Here is a 15,666-nt window from a genome sequence, read left to right as displayed (position 1 = left end):
AGGAAGATTATAATTGTAACTTTTAAGGACATTCATGATTCTAGTCTAAGGTTTATTTTTCTGTTTCGGAAAAAATATTTTATTCACTAATAAAACAAAACCTTTTTATAATTACAAACTTGCTTTGTTGGAATCATTCAAAAAACAGAAAAGAAATACTAGACTTGTTCTATGAAATTCTTAGTAAATGGTTATGGTTAATGTATTATTAGATGTAATGTAGAAATATTTATTATAACTATTTATATTATTTATTGTTTATCATAGCCAAAAATGATGTTGTAATCTGTTTTAGAAACCAAAATTTTCCATTTTTCTATCAATTTTGATAAAAACTATAAGATTGATTTTAAGGTACCATGTCTTAAATATACCTTATTAAACTTTTCTATTTTAGCAAAGTTTAACTTTTTTTAACTGAAATTATGATTGATATTTTACGGCTGTGATTTAGTGGTGCTGGTTAATTAAATTTTGTATCGACTGTTGTATGTCCCTTATTCAGCTCAAGTCATGCAGTTTTGACTACATCCAAAAATTTTGTGGCTTTGTGTAAAAAAAATATCTTGCTAAACTTATCCTTTCTATATTGTGAACTCTAAGAAAACAGAAACAATCTGTCCATAAAATTCTCTTACTTTTTTAACACACTTCTTGCTATATTTGGGATGAAGCCAAATTTTTTTTTGCCTTGAAATGGATGTGGGACGATTTTGAAAGGTATTTTGAAAAAACGAACAAATAATGTATCAAAGCAGAAATTATATATTTTAACTGTTTTTCTTCGTAAGGTATTCTTAATTCATATTTCAAAATATTTTTTCCAAATTTTCCAAATATTTAACTAAATTCCTTTCAAATTGTATTTTCAAAATACCCGTCATTTTTTATCACTATACCGTATTATTGTTAGGTTTCTATTAATGCACAAGTTGAATTGGAATACTTAACATAAACATTCCATTTTTATTAGTAAAGTTGTATGAATAACTTTCCTATGAAATGCTTGTTTTTAGCCCCTGCTGTATTATTAAAAACATTAACAATCTTACGGTATTTTATATTCACAAAGAAAGCTTAAAAGAACTTTTGTATATTTTTTATGGTATAACAAAATTAAAGGAACATAGGTAAAAAGGGAAATATAATCTTTATTATCAGTGAAAACAAAATGCTATACCTAAATATTTTGTAATATTTACAATAAACCAAAAATTACAGACAAAAATGGACAGATAGGTCAAAAAGGTACTCGCAACATGTCTGAGAAAAAGGTACTTAGAAAATTTGATTAACTTTTGATTAACAACGTTTTGTATATTATGATTAACAAGAAAAGACAAATGTAACTAAGTATTAAACCTTATATGATAAAATATGGTCTTTCAAAGTAGAAAAAAAATATTTAAATTTAACTTTACTGCCTTCCAAACAATTCCAGTTAAATTTGCCAATTAAAATAACTACTAAAAAGGAAAAATGAGAAGCTGTATATTTTCATACTAACCAAGTAACAATGTCAGTAGCGCAGCAAGTCTACTACTATGGCGTGTCCGGTCTTCGCACATTTATTTAGACTACCACTTAAATATAATTAAAGGTTTTTTGATATAAAGCCTTGAATTGTCTTAATTCTGTGCAATTCTTATTTAAACTGCATTAAATCTAGAAAGAGATAAATTGCACAAGGGTTCAAAATAAGTTGATTTTGGAGGTTTTATTTAGATTTATCTGACCCTCAGAAAGTTTTAACTTGTTATTGCTATTGTTGCGCTACTTAATAACAATATATTGTTCGTATTTGCTTACTAACCAAACTAACACTATTGTAGTCTCTCATACTCTCACTGCTCGGCTTTATTCTTCCACTTTTCTTCTTTCTTTTTCCTGCACAAGAAAACCTGCCTACTTACAGGTATCTGACACCAGGGCTCGGCAGCCATCATACAGCCGTTAAATTTTTGTAGTTTAGCTGTCTAAAAGGTGATTTATTACCTACCGAGGGAATGGGTTGCCATATATATTTAATTTTGTTAAGTAGTAAGTATGGTTGGGTCGACCAAAGATGGATATCCGGTATCCGGATATTTAGGATATCTGGTCCAGCCCTAGTAGTAAAGTTTGTTTTGTCCAAAAACCCTATCAATTTCTTCTTTTAGGGGAAGTTTTTCACAAATACATATTTTCAATTGGATGGCTATAAATAATTTTCCCCTACCTAATCCTTTAAAAACTAAGCCTATAGATGCAAGAGGTGCAACCTCTAGTATGCCCTAGTAGTAAAGTTTGTTTTGTCCAAAAACCCTATCAATTTCTTCTTTTAGGGGAAGTTTTTCACAAATACATATTTTCAATTGGATGGCTATAAATAATTTTCCCCTACCTAATCCTTTAAAAACTAAGCCTTTAGATGCAAGAGGTGCAACCTCTAGTATAATAGAAAAGAGTTATTTATTAATATTGACTTTATGGCGGCTTTGTGGCGACTGCCGAGCCCTGTTAAAAAACAGATCTGTGGAATAACACAATATTTTCACTGTTTGTAATATTTCTTACATCTATAACTTTCTTCATTGTACTTTACTGTCTAGAAATATCAGTCGTATTCTATTAATTCGTAAATTCAATGAATAAATGCTTTCTTTTAGTATTTAACCAACAAATTGCATGAATTAACCTTTTTTATGGCGATGGTTTTATGTAATTTACTAATTTACGAACAAAAAAAATTGAAGTCCAAACGGTTTTGATTTTTTAGTTTCTTATATATTTTTAGGTGTCTTTCCATATAAATTTTTGTGATCTTTGCAAGATCTCTCTGTAGTAGAAGAAAAGAAATATTAAGAGATTTCATTACAAATTACAGATTACATAATTATAATATTTAGACTAGTAGTGGCTGTGACTTCAAGATTAGAAAATCTATCAAGACGAAGGGCAGTTCGTCATACATGGAGGTTAGAATTTTTCTTTAAAAAACTGAACTTGCTGTTTAAAATCACTTTATGAATTATTTTTCATCTTTGAAAGGTTGTAGTTTGAATTTTCATTGTCGATTCTCCAAATTATGGTGAATAATGAATATTGAAGCATTATATAACAATAAATATTTTATTTTTAGGAATTCCCTCTCTAGCAATGTATTGTTCAAATTTGTATTATCTGACACAACCTGTGATATTCACCCAATGTGGAAGCTCAATTCAGGTAGTTTCAAAATAGATTTTTGGTAGTTAGCTATATTATTTGGGAAATGAATTTTGTCAAATTTTGCGAGAATTTGTAAAACCTATTCGAATTTTCTAATTATTTTTTCTTTTACCAAGAACTGGCCTACATATGAAAGTAAAGAAATCACCCTCTTAAATACACTTTATTTCCTCACCCTTTTTTACTTTAAATAAACTTTTTATTATTTTAGAATCTTGTGAAGTTTGGGATGTAAACGTCCCTGGTTGGACACAAGAAAATATTCCAATAGGTAGGCTTTCCTATTATCTATCTTTATATAATAAACATAGGATTAATGTCTTTGTTTGTTTATCTGTATGTAAGTCTGCCCGTCCGTCCGTCTGAATTTAAAAGGTATTACATATTTAATGCAATCTAAAAATATTTAAATTCATTTTTATTTCAGTGCCATTTGCATTAGAAAGCCTTACCGAGGGCTATAAACCTTCAACCGGAATTCAATTTAAGGAAAATATTATATCTTTAGTCTTTATTTTCATAGACGTTCCAGGTACACTAGTCATACCATTAAAAAATCAACCCTTTTATTGTAAAACCTTACTATAAATGCCTTAATTAAAATGAAAATAAGATGAGTCTGCCAAGTAATTCATCTTACTCAATTTAATTTGTGATATGCCTTACAAAGTTTTAAATATTATTTGGCCTTTCATTTATAATAAAATCAAAGGTATGATATTAACTTTGTAACAGATAAAAACATTTGGAGTAGTAATATACAACGTGGGGATACTGTCCCACCTTCTAGAGATTAATCCTCAAACAGACATTCTGCTTATTCTAAAGAATATGAAAACTGGCGAGGTTTTGGATCATATTAAGTTTAATTCTTCTGAAAAATCAGGTAAATAAGCATTTTTGCGCTATAACTTTGTAACTAGGGTCGTCCGATAAATTATTCTAAAACACTTGAATTAGATGTAATAATTTAAATAGAAAGTGTTATTGTTTGTTTATACAGCTTTTAATGATAGTAAGTAATTGTATCCTAGGTAAGCATTACATTTACTGCATATATTTAAAGATTTCCAGTTTTTACAATATCAACTGGGCGCTTTCACATATAGAACATTGTTAAGCACTGAAAGTTATATTCAGTAGACCCGCATTGCCAGGTTATATATTCCCTGCCGAGTTAAGGCCCGCCACGGCAGTGGTTAGGCATAGAAAGAAAAAATCCCCCTCCCACAAATTTCTTTATTATCCTAAAAATAAGGGTGAAGGGTTATTAGTGCTCAACTGGCACTAAATGAACGCACCACAAACTGTATTTGATTTTCAAATTACAAATACTTATATTTGTGTATAGAAGCAGAATATACATTCAAGTCTGTGAGTATGAAACGTGGCCTGGAGTTATCTCCAGGATTTGATGGCTGGTTGTACCTGGGTAAAGCTGGCAGCCTGAACCTGCCCAGCCATTGTCTGGTCCAGGACCAACAACACTTGGGCAAACATGGCATCATATATTTCACAGGTAAGGTTTTTATGTTCAAGTTTCAACATTTTTTATTTGAATTAATGTCAGTTTTAACTAAAAAGACATTTGATTGAAATAATGAAGGAAAAACAATATTACCATAGTTCATTTTTTGTCCATCTTCTGTTCTCCTGAAATAAGGTGGCTTGGCTATTTAGTGAATTTTAATTAAATTACCATGTTATGGGGTCGCTGGATACTTTCATTAAAATTACGAAGTCCATGAGTAAATCTTTAACCTCCATTTTAAATTGGTTTGGTGCTGAAATATTTAATATTTCTATTTTAAATCTTAATCTACAAATCACGACTTTAAAAAAATCATTTTTAAAACTAGAATCATGTTTAGGACTGACGACAGTGGGTAGCACTGTAAAAAAGAAATATACTACGCGGCATTGTGCTCCGGTTAATATTGAATATGCTTTGGCTGAGCCTACGGATACTATGCATCATTTGGGCGCAAGGTAGGTGGTCTTTTTAGAAAAGCATGTATTAACAGTTATGAATGCATCCATAAAAGCGAAGCTCAGCAAATTGACTGGGAAAGGTGTAATAGAAAATTAGAATTTGTAATCTTAAAATTTTATAATTTGGTATCAAAGAAGCATAAAATCAACATGATTGAAATGACACAAGTAGTCCTTCTATTACTTAGTACAGATATCCTAGAATATACCTTTTTTGATTCTACATACAAGGCTTGAAAATGAAAGAACTATATTGATGGGACTATTCTTTAATATCCTAACGCTTGAATGAAGGCTTGAAAATGAAAATAAAAGGTCTCTTTTTAACAAGTATTTCCAAATTTAAGGGACACACAAAATCAAGTAGAAACCCGACGACAGCGGGGCATAGAGTCGGATGTTGCTGAAGAATCTGAAGATCAGGCATACATACTTACATTAGCCTAATGTTATTTTCAGTAGCTTAGCTACTCAATAAATAGGTTATAGTCGACCTATGGAAAATCACTCAAAAGAGCACTAAGAAAACTTCAAAACTCTAATAGAAAAATTCAAGTTTTCCATATTTTTCCTCGTGAATGTAGTTTTTTATTTCATGAACATTTTGTCATTTTTAGCTAAATAAAAATTAGACCATTTTTCCAATGATTTTTATCCATGCCTTAAAATGTTATGTATGTTAAAAAGGATGATCTTGCCTTCATACCAACTCTTGACGCAGACTTCACTGCCTCAACTAATATCAAGGAATTCAAATATAATTTCAAATAGTTTATTTATTATGTTTGCAGGGAGGGAGAGGTTATTTGGATGTAATTTACACTCACTGGTGCCCAAAGGGAGGGGGCGGAAGTGACACTTTTTGAAACCAAAACTAAAAGTCAAAGGAACTGAACTAAATAAAGAGTTACAGCTCTGAGATTTGACATGGCAGTTGCTTTATAGAGTTGCAATGTGGAACTGTGAAAAAATGGCGGTGGAACCGCCGTTTCCCGCCGAAATTTGTTTTTGCCTTTTCTCGTCAAATTAGATAATTTTCAATCATCTGAGATAATATTTTTTTTCATAAAAACCTCCCTAATATTTTTACTTGACACTTGAAATATTTCAAAAATGTCAATATTAAAATCGCAAGTGTCAAGTGCAAATATATTGACTGGCCTCATACTTCTAGTAAAACCACACTTTTCTTCTCCTGGATTAACACCCTTCCACTTTCATGTCGTTCCTTATATTTGCATTTGGCGAGAAAAGGCGAAAAAAATCGGCGGGAGCAACGGTTCCGCCGCCGTTTCTTCACAGTTCCATATTATCCTTATACTAAAATAACAGGATGTTTGTATGTGTGTCTGTGTGTGTATCTGTGTGTCTGTACCGAAGGATCTCGCTAACCGCTGAACCGATCGGGTTCTCCGTAACAGGGTAGCTTCTCATAGGTCCCGTGAAGGTTTATAACTATTTTGGGGGAGGGTACCACCACCCTCCCAAGAGAAATCACAATAAAATCAAAAATATTAAATATTTCCGCCGCATAGTGTCGCTAGCATAGTAGCGCTACGTAGAGAAATGAATTTAAAATGTTTAGTCGCGCTGCTTAGACTAATGAATTTAACATAGACAAGTTATTTCTCAAATTAGATATTTAAAATAAAATAAAAAAACATTTAAAGGCCACTAGAGGCCTCTAGGGGCGTAGCCGCTAGTACCTACTTAAAGCAACTGCCATATCAAATCTCAGAGCTGTAACTCTTTATTTAGTTGAGTTCCTTTGACTTTTAGTTTTGGTTTCAAAAAGTGTCACTTCCGCCTCCCCCCTTTGTATAACCACGATGTCTTATTCGTTGGCTAAAAAACTTTGGGTATTGAATTTTGATAATATAATAAGGGGTTATTTGTTTATCACCATTGGGGGTGAAAATCAATATCGTCCATTGTCTAATGTAATATTCTAAATATTTGAATTAATTTTTAGTATTTTATTGAGAGTTTACAAAGCATAGACTATGATTATTTGCTAGTCACGACTGATTCTAGTCTAATTAATATAGGTAAGCTTACTTTCATACATTAGAAGTGCAGTGCAGTCACTTTTTAACTTTGATATATAAATCTGAATGTCCATGAAAGGTCAGTAAGATTGGGTTTAGTTAAAGTTCGATGATTTATTTAACAGAAATTAAACATAATTTGTTTACAAAAAAAAATCAAAACCTACTATTTTATTTCATTCAAAATATAATTTTTCTAAGACATAGTTCATTTACAGATTTGGTGCTGAACAATCTTGGCGGCCACAAGCTGTTCTGGAGCTCTTTCCGTAATAGTGTCAAACCTGGAGACCAGGATCTCGTATTCGAGGCCAACACATTCCCTCCCCTGCCCTCACAATCATTTGTTATCTCCAAACGGTTGGCAGATTTTATTGCTCTGAATTCTGCATATTTGACGGATTTTTCGAGGTTAGCAAATTTGTTCATCTGTCGTAGTAACATTTTTATGTCTCATTTTTATGCATGTTTATCGTTTAGCCAGTCATGCTAACAGAAATAAAGTACATATATTTTATCTTCCTATCTTGTGAAACTTAATGCATGACACACATTCTTATTCATTAACATTTAGTAAAAAATGAAAAGAAATAAGTCATAGTAGGTATATAAAAGTTGTCATAAATCCTGCAGCTTAAGATTATTAATTTCTCTAGCTTGCCTGTATCCATTGGTGTCTGGATGTCTGTTTTATCTCCAGAATATAGAGAGGATTCCAGATGGACAGGAGGACAGGTAGATACACCTTTATTCTTTAAGTTATGCCCGCCAGACTCTTTATTGTTTTAGTTATTTTTGGTTTTGTTGCACTACTAATGATATAATTGCCTTAATTTAAATAGCACAGTGATTAGTCAATGATAGATAAATTGAGTTGCTCTTGTCTCTTCAGGATGTGGTTAACAGAACTGAATTGTGGAGAAAAGGAAAGCTGATTGCCCTGGAAGGATTATCTTCCAGTGAAATGGACTCTGTTTGGAAAGATTAATATTTACAGAAATAGAATTTTGGGAACAAACTTCTTTGTATGCCAAGACAATATACTTGAAATGTCTCTAAATTGCAACGTTTATAATAGTTTCTGCCAAAAAGAATCCTCTTTTAGGATTCTAAATCCATTTATGAAAATTGTTTAAATATCTTTTTTTTATAATCTCTATTATGCCCGAATTTTATGAATTGAAATGTGCCAACGAAAAATTTACATTTCATATTAATGCACAGACTTTAAAACTTACAATGCAATGTTTAAACTGACTGCCAAATATCCTAATGGATCATTTTTACAATGTAATTCATATTTCAATGCTTTTATTTACAAGTTTTCAGATTTTTTTACTGTCATGACTCTCAAATCATTATAATAGATATTTGTTTCTGAATACAATTTCCCTTTTTTTGTATTTACCACCTATTACGACTCAGTGCACTTAAAAATATAAAAATTTCAGAATAAAATCCAATAAAAATCATAAAATGGATGTTGACAGTGATAGCGAGATCCCTGCAGGTCCGTCTGCAATGAACAAGGAAAAGAAAAGGTAAGGAGTAGCTTATTATTTAGTCTTCTTTTATTTTACTTAAGGTACTTATTAGTGATCTTAAGGAATAGGACAATATAGAATAAATTGATAGGCATAGCCGACGATTATTAACCCCTTCTGTTGATTGTTTTGGTTGTTAAGTTTGGACACTTCTAGTTTGGCACCAACCAATTGAAAATTAATAAAAAACACCCTAAGTTCTTGACTCCTTGAGTCAACGAATAAGAAATATACACAAACTGTTATATATTTTAATCTTTTATAGGTTTGAGGTAAAGAAGTGGAATGCTGTAGCTTTATGGGCCTGGGATATCGTGGTGGACAACTGTGCTATTTGCAGGTCAGATTTGTTAGTTGTATTGTAGAAAAGACAAAAAATCTTTATAACATTTTGCTAAAACTGATATAAGTCTTATTTTCTAATAATTTATGTAATTTTTTGGTAAATTTAAAATATATTAATCATATAAACGGAATTAATTATTTAAAGCTTAAATTGCGCGCCTTTGATTATATGTTAAATATGTTATTACCTAAAATTTATTAGCTTTATCATAAGATGTTTATTGTTTATTTGTCAGGAACCACATTATGGATTTGTGTATTGAGTGTCAAGCTAATCAAACTAGTCAGACCAGTGAGGAATGTACGGTAAGGTTTTTTTTGTTGAACTAATGTTGAGTTGTCAGTCTTAAAATTGATATGGTTGTCCTTTACAATGTAGCTTCTCATTGCATTGGAAGGTTTATAGCAATTTTGAATGTGGATATCACCACTATCGCAGTAGGAACAAAATAAAACTAACCCCATCCAGCGGCCGAATACGTAATTTTTGGCAAACTCTTGATCTTAACAAAGATGAAAAGAAAACATTTTACGTGCCTCTATAGGCCTCTAGGGGCGTAGCCGCCGCTAGTAACATATAACATGATAGTACAATTACTATACTAGTATCTAAACAACAAACCCTACGCCGCGCCTATTTGAATTTATGTCCTATCCTTAGGTTGCTTGGGGCATGTGTAATCATGCTTTTCACTTCCATTGCATCAGTCGTTGGCTCAAGACTCGACAGGTACATTATTTTAAAATAAACAAATATAATGTTTTTATTACCTAGTATGTTAATCAAATTTGAAACTAACAATTTTGCTTTCATCAAAACTTTTCTCTAAATTGATTGACACTTATCTTGAATTTTTCCCAATTTTAGTTGTATTTTAAAATCATACATTAAAGCACTGCATCTACTCAATGGTTCTGTAATCCTTATCTCTTTTTTTCATTTATTTTACACTTGACATTACCATCTTTGTTCTTTTTATCTTTTAAATCTTAATGAAATTTCTTTTTATTTTATCTTTCCCCTTTTAGGTGTGCCCACTTGATAACAGAGATTGGGAGTACCAGAAATACGGCCACTAAATGTGTCTGCACGTGACGTATCTCTGTGGCCCCCCCATAATTTGTCTGTGATGTTACTCTTCATCCTTCATCCATCCCTCTGGAGGCATCTCTCATCATTCATATTGTATATGTATGTCCACTAGATAACAGAGAATGGGATTTCCAAAGATACGGCCACTCTATAATAATATAGCCACCCAAAACTATAAATATTTTTTTTCTGTGATGATAAATCTGCTTATACACAAAACACATCTTGGTGGTGGCCACTTTTATTCACAATCTAATTTTCCATGTTGCAATTTTTTTGGCTTTAAAAGGGACTCTTCATGAAATTGAATTGTAAAGTTTTGCTTTATTTTATCCTAAATATCTCAAGGCATTTGTCCAATCAAAGATATTAGTTTTAAGACTTCTTAATGTCTTTATGTTTAAACATTAGATGATTACTCGTTAGCTACATAATTTTTATTGATTGTTTGTCAACCGTTTGAACAATCTTTCATGAAAAGCACTCTTTGAGAGTTGAAGGCCTGCGCAGTAAATATGTCCTCATGGCTCATTGTCAGATCTCCAAAAATAATACTAATGATTTTTTGATAATACCTGCTGTATGCTATTCCTACTGAGTAAAAAGTCTTTTAATGTGTTTTCATAACTTAATCGTTTTAATTTAACTAAGTAGAGTAATATTTATTATTTACTTTAATAACAAAATTTTTGGTGTTAAGGGGACGGTCAACCAAAAGGATTTTAGTTTCTTCTCTGTTTACCAAATAATGACATAATGCTTTTCTTTGACAGTCCCCTTAAATATTAGCATCTGGTCGTTTTGGATTAAATTCTAGTTGACAAAATTTTTAATTATGTGATAACACTTTCAGACAAAGGTTTCCCAAATCAAATATACAATGTCTGATGATGTAGAGGCGCTGTTGAAAGCTTGGACGACAGCATTTACTGAGGAAGTGTTGGATTATGCACAGCCGCCGGAAGTTAGAGATGAAGAGGTTAGTCACGTGACTTATCACACATAATTATTTTATTCTTGTCCATTTAATCCATCTAATTTGTTAAAGGCTCTGTCTCATTCCTTTTTAAATCGTTTTATATTTGCGCTTTCTTTTAATTCCCTCAATTTAGAAAATATTTTTCGCGGCCGACTAAAAAAGGATGATACTGAAATATTTTTTCTTATGTATCAAAACTTTTATCTTCTGATATTGAATCATATGAGGTAAAATTAATTTTCTAGGTGTTTGCAGACGTGTATCATTCCCTGATCCACTCACCCCTCTCGGAGACGATACTCCAGCTGGAGGCCAACTATGCCTGCACAGTGGAGACCCTCTGCAGGGAGAGAGACTACAAGGCGGGGGAAATGGAGGCGAAACACGCCAGGGAAATGGCAGACGCGGTTCAGAATGTTCAAAGGTGAGCTGATTATTAAATCTTTGTTTGAATACATTGTTTTAGAAAGTCTAAAGGGTTCTTAGATTTACTTGATAGAATTAAAAAAGAGAAAAAATATTTTCATCTGTTCTCTTCCTTCCTGAAAGATAAAATACTTTAGTGCAAAATGTTCCCCTTTAAAAAAAAACATGGTATAGATATTAATAATTCAGTGGAAAGAAGGGACTAACTGAGCATGATATAAACAACCTTGCTACCCAACATATTGATGAGCGAGAGTTACTCTTGTCCAAGTATGAGTCAGAGCTAGCCACCCTGCACCAGAAACAGTATTCAGAATTTAGACAGGTATTGTCATTTTTATTTATTGTAAGTTTTTATATCACAGTTGAAGAGTTGTTATACAAATCAAAATTAATAGGCATAAACTATTTATAATAAGATATGACATCATATTTTGTGATTTATTGACAAATTTATTTCCTTGTTGCTGCATTTGCATTATGCTTCTTTACTAAGGTGGATTAAATTAGGATATCTAACTTCCAATTTCATACTTAATCAGTGCTAGGTAATTTTAAGTGAGCTTCTAAAGTCGATCTAAGGTCCTAATCATTTGGTTTGTTCACTAGCCCAAGTAATCAGCTTAGAAATATATTTCTATTTCATGGAAAATTGAAGAAAATCCTCTAATATAGGTATGCAAATTAAAGAATAAACATTAAAATTTACTCAGCGGATATGATACCATAAAATCAAAAATAAAAAGTAACGTACTTTATTCGAAATGCGGTTAGGATATGTGATGTTAAATTTGGTCATGAAGCTCATACCAAAAACATAAATTTACATCTAATCTCTATATCCATTAGGTATAGAATTTTGTTCTACAATTACTTGTTATTTAGTGGGTGATGTGTGTACACGAAGAATATAAAACGAGTAATCAAAATTCCATGAGTATGTTTCCTAGAAGCCAGTCCTCATTTTCAATTTCTTCCCAGACTGAGGTTTCAGCTTTACAGGAGAGCTTTACCATTACTCTGGGGGCTCAGATGAAACAAATGCATAATCTAAGGTATGTGAAGTGAATCCTTTATTGTTTTTATTGCTATACTGTCATATACTTTTTCGTCTATTTTAGGAATTGCAAAACTTTCCGTCATTATCTTATTTTTGTATTTCATTGCACAATTCTTTTTCTGTCATAAAATAAAGGGTTGCATCATTTTATTATCAACCTTATTTTACTAGGTTGATAGCTGCTAACATCCTAGACCTATGCAAATACCCTTCAGGAGAAGAAGCTTTGCCCCAGCGACTACAAACTTCTATGTCCTTGTATTCCAACAATCTGTGCGGTCTGGTTATCCTGTCGGACAGCAAGCTCAGGACTGGATCAGGTACATCATTGCCATGGATAAGATAAATTACATAAATAAAATAGGATGTTTTTGTTGTCTGACTGCTAGGTCGTTAAAAATCTTCTTTTTCTGTGAAGCTTCAGCCTTTTAGCAGAAACCTCTAACCAGAAAAAAATACCTTGTAACATATCATATGAAACTAAAATTTAAAAATACAATAAACTATTGCAGCAATTTTTAAGATCTCAATTAGACTAATATTGTCTTTTTTTTAGGTATAACAAGAGAATTATCGGACCTTTGTAGCAGATCAACTGAGTTTCATTTTCCATCTCTGCAAACACAGATTGATAATGTTAAGGTATGATTTTATTTTTTCTATTAGAAACAACCGCTCATCCCCCATTAAAGATATTGTAAGGCTGGCTGACTTAACTGTAGATATAAAAACATTTACAAATTTTATAAAGAAAGGTGAGGACGACATTGGACTGTAATTATATCATACAGCACCCAAAGTTTTTTATAAGTACTATCTTTCCTTACTTGACTTAGATAATTTGGTTACAACTTACTATACATACTGATTAGTTGGTTTAAACTAGCAGTGTAACTGTACAAAAGACCTTTACAACAATAATTTTAGTTAAAGAAGCGGTAATTTTATTTTAGTGTATATTGCCTTACCCCTTTAAATTCCTGCTATTTAGTCCCTTAATTTAGTCGGACATACGGCGAGCCTGGCTTTGGAGGACAGATTTCCACCAGAAACGGCTTGACATGGAGATGAAGCTATCCGGAGAGGAAAGTGTAGATCCGGCCCAGTTCAACAAAGATTATTCTAAATTACAGGTATTAAAATTAATCTCATATGAGTGTTACTAGCGGATGTGCCCCAAGAGGCCCCATGGGCACTTAAGAAAGGGGGGAGGGGGGATATGTCGAAGCTCTACTTTCCAATTGTAGACTAAAAACAAAGTGAAAAAAAAGAATTTTCTGGACATATAAGCTTTACTGTAAAATAGAACCAAGTCAGTCCAGCAGTTTGCGAGATCAAACAGGCAGACGTCCTGAACTTTTATATAGAGGATAACGATTCCACATTCAACATAATATTTCAATAGATATTGAAAAATCTTTGAAATAAAAGCATTATACATTAAGGATGGTGACTTCTATCTTACTCGGCACAGTAATCTCTGTGAGACCCATGTAGTATTTCATCTAGTCTCGGATCAGCCACTGGATAATGGCAATGTCAGGTAGTTTTTTTTTGCTACAGTCAGTAGTAAGAAATTTAATATTTGGAGGGGGTGTTGTACGTTTTGGCAACTATCCATGATTAGATAAAATGATTTTTAGAACCGAATGACTATCTGATTTTTCACTATCTGGCTATCTTCCCATCGCCCTAGTCAATTACTTTAAGACTGTAATTAACGAAAATATTTGTTTAGTTCTCGTCACCCAGTAATAATTGGACTGAGAAATCTGGTGAAAACAGCGTGTATGAACGATATTACTACGCTTACAATACCATTACTACTTTCACATAGGATGACAGAGGTAGGGGTTTTCATTTTATTTACTTTTGTTGTGTGAACCTAAATTAATGTTCTATAATTTAAGAATAATCTCTCTTAGCCTAGGGAACGTTTCAATCTTCAAGCAAAGCTTCTAAATAAGTCATTTATTTTTTAAACGCGAAGCTTTTCTATAATTAGGGTCGGTCCGTACGTCCGTCCGTCCGAGATAGATAGCTTTTATTCGTTAATTTAGGCATGTTTAAATTGTCCTATCGATTTCAAACTTTGCATGATGATTCCTGTAGTAGTTGGGTACGATTTAAAAAGCGTAGCAACTCTATAATCATTACCAGAATGTCCGTATGTCCATTTTAAACATGTTGATTTTTCTACTTTTTTAACAACAAATTTTCAAGTGTTTTAATTATCCGTTTGATCTGATTTTTGGTATATTGATTCCTGGGACAACAAAGAACAATATTATAAGCGAAGCAACTCTATGATCAAGTCCAAAAATGTAAGTATGTCCATAAACATTATCCTGTTTTTTAGCAGTTTTTCAACAAATTTACCTACAATTTTGATTCGACATTTATACATTTATGTTCCGATTTTTCAGTTCAGATACTATACAAGTGTTAATGTCCGTTTGTCCTACCGTTTCAGTGCTTCGCTTTTATGGATGTTGTCATCCTTGTTTCGTTGTAAATATTAAATATATGTTATTCCCTATTACCTTCCCCCCACTCCCTTGCTATAACCCACCCTATTCCTGTTGTAATATTCGTTAATTTTTTAGTTCAACGCATATATTTAAATAAATTTCAAAACCAGCAATTGCCATAGCTTAATCTTATGTAGATGATTATTCTTGTATATTCAGCGAATGACGGTGGCTTGGTGTATGAAACGGGCTGAGCTTATGTTCAAATGTATCAAAGGATTCATGATGGAAATGGCAGGTAGGCATTTTATACTTATTGTGGTGTAGCTTCTCTATAATCAAGACATTCTGTTTTATTTTAACACTCTTAACAACATAGAAGAAGAGGTCTATCAATATATACAAGATACTAAAGATAAAATGTGTATTTATTTAATGGAAGGAATTTACAAATTTCAAGAGCTTTCAAAACTTCTGTAATACCAACAAAACATATTT

The 15,666-nt window shown here is 32.0% G+C and overlaps 3 protein-coding genes across 7 annotated transcripts in view; all 3 read left to right on the top strand.

The window, feature by feature from the left end:
* Positions 1-9: 9 nt before the first annotated feature.
* LOC145318982 (UDP-GalNAc:beta-1,3-N-acetylgalactosaminyltransferase 2-like) lies at positions 10-8,261 on the top strand. 4 transcript variants are annotated; one of them, XM_080160779.1, is made up of 15 exons: positions 13-1,274; positions 1,833-1,915; positions 2,889-2,957; positions 3,122-3,207; positions 3,422-3,481; positions 3,638-3,699; positions 3,946-4,096; positions 4,562-4,729; positions 5,082-5,199; positions 5,550-5,625; positions 5,890-5,949; positions 7,175-7,250; positions 7,469-7,661; positions 7,907-7,985; positions 8,143-8,261. In XM_080160779.1, the coding sequence occupies exons 1-15, from the start codon at positions 1,260-1,262 to the stop codon at positions 8,236-8,238; spliced, it is 1,392 nt and encodes a 463-aa protein (XP_080016905.1). In that variant the 5' UTR covers positions 13-1,259; the 3' UTR covers positions 8,239-8,261. The 4 variants fall into 4 exon arrangements, with proteins under 4 accessions (XP_080016908.1, XP_080016906.1, XP_080016905.1 ...); XM_080160782.1 differs by lacking the exon at positions 7,907-7,985 and having other exon boundaries at positions 10-1,274; XM_080160780.1 differs by lacking the exon at positions 5,890-5,949 and having other exon boundaries at positions 11-1,274.
* A 147-nt stretch (positions 8,262-8,408) lies between these two features.
* LOC145318992 (E3 ubiquitin-protein ligase RBX1-like) lies at positions 8,409-11,090 on the top strand. Its single transcript, XM_080160803.1, has 5 exons — positions 8,409-8,791; positions 9,060-9,134; positions 9,376-9,445; positions 9,801-9,869; positions 10,169-11,090. Exons 1-5 carry the CDS (start codon positions 8,727-8,729, stop codon positions 10,217-10,219), a joined length of 330 nt encoding a protein of 109 aa, XP_080016929.1. The 5' UTR covers positions 8,409-8,726; the 3' UTR covers positions 10,220-11,090.
* LOC145318983 (ferry endosomal RAB5 effector complex subunit 3) overlaps positions 11,083-15,666 on the top strand; it is a 5,214-nt gene continuing 630 nt past the window's right edge. For both annotated transcript variants that reach the window (XR_013879622.1, XM_080160784.1), the window contains exons 1-10: positions 11,083-11,211; positions 11,457-11,635; positions 11,827-11,962; positions 12,523-12,692; positions 12,869-13,017; positions 13,254-13,339; positions 13,702-13,830; positions 14,143-14,240; positions 14,436-14,544; positions 15,388-15,466. Coding sequence is in view for 1 of the 2 variants with exons in the window: in XM_080160784.1 (XP_080016910.1) it covers positions 11,113-11,211; positions 11,457-11,635; positions 11,827-11,962; positions 12,523-12,692; positions 12,869-13,017; positions 13,254-13,339; positions 13,702-13,830; positions 14,143-14,240; positions 14,436-14,544; positions 15,388-15,466 (1,234 nt within the window). In the remaining variant the exon portion in view is untranslated. The remainder of the gene's footprint in view (positions 11,212-11,456; positions 11,636-11,826; positions 11,963-12,522; positions 12,693-12,868; positions 13,018-13,253; positions 13,340-13,701; positions 13,831-14,142; positions 14,241-14,435; positions 14,545-15,387; positions 15,467-15,666) is intronic.

The sequence above is a fragment of the Acartia tonsa genome, chromosome 5 (genome assembly GCF_053477335.1).
Source record: "Acartia tonsa isolate MP-2025a chromosome 5, ASM5347733v1, whole genome shotgun sequence".
Lineage (NCBI taxonomy): Eukaryota > Metazoa > Arthropoda > Copepoda > Calanoida > Acartiidae > Acartia > Acartia tonsa.
This window is presented reverse-complemented; position numbering and strand designations above follow the sequence as displayed.

Excerpts from the sequence above, each read along its gene's own strand:
- LOC145318992 (XM_080160803.1), top strand. The coding sequence starts at position 8,727 with ATGGATGTTGACAGTGATAGCGAGATCCCTGCAGGTCCGTCTGCAATG. Across the intron at positions 8,792-9,059 it reads ATGAACAAGGAAAAGAAAAG|GTTTGAGGTAAAGAAGTGGA; the intron begins GTAAGGAGTAGC and ends AATCTTTTATAG. Across the intron at positions 9,135-9,375 it reads GACAACTGTGCTATTTGCAG|GAACCACATTATGGATTTGT; the intron begins GTCAGATTTGTT and ends TTTATTTGTCAG.
- LOC145318982 (XM_080160779.1), top strand. Across the intron at positions 2,958-3,121 it reads GCAGTTCGTCATACATGGAG|GAATTCCCTCTCTAGCAATG; the intron begins GTTAGAATTTTT and ends TTTTATTTTTAG. Across the intron at positions 3,700-3,945 it reads CAACCGGAATTCAATTTAAG|ATAAAAACATTTGGAGTAGT; the intron begins GAAAATATTATA and ends ACTTTGTAACAG.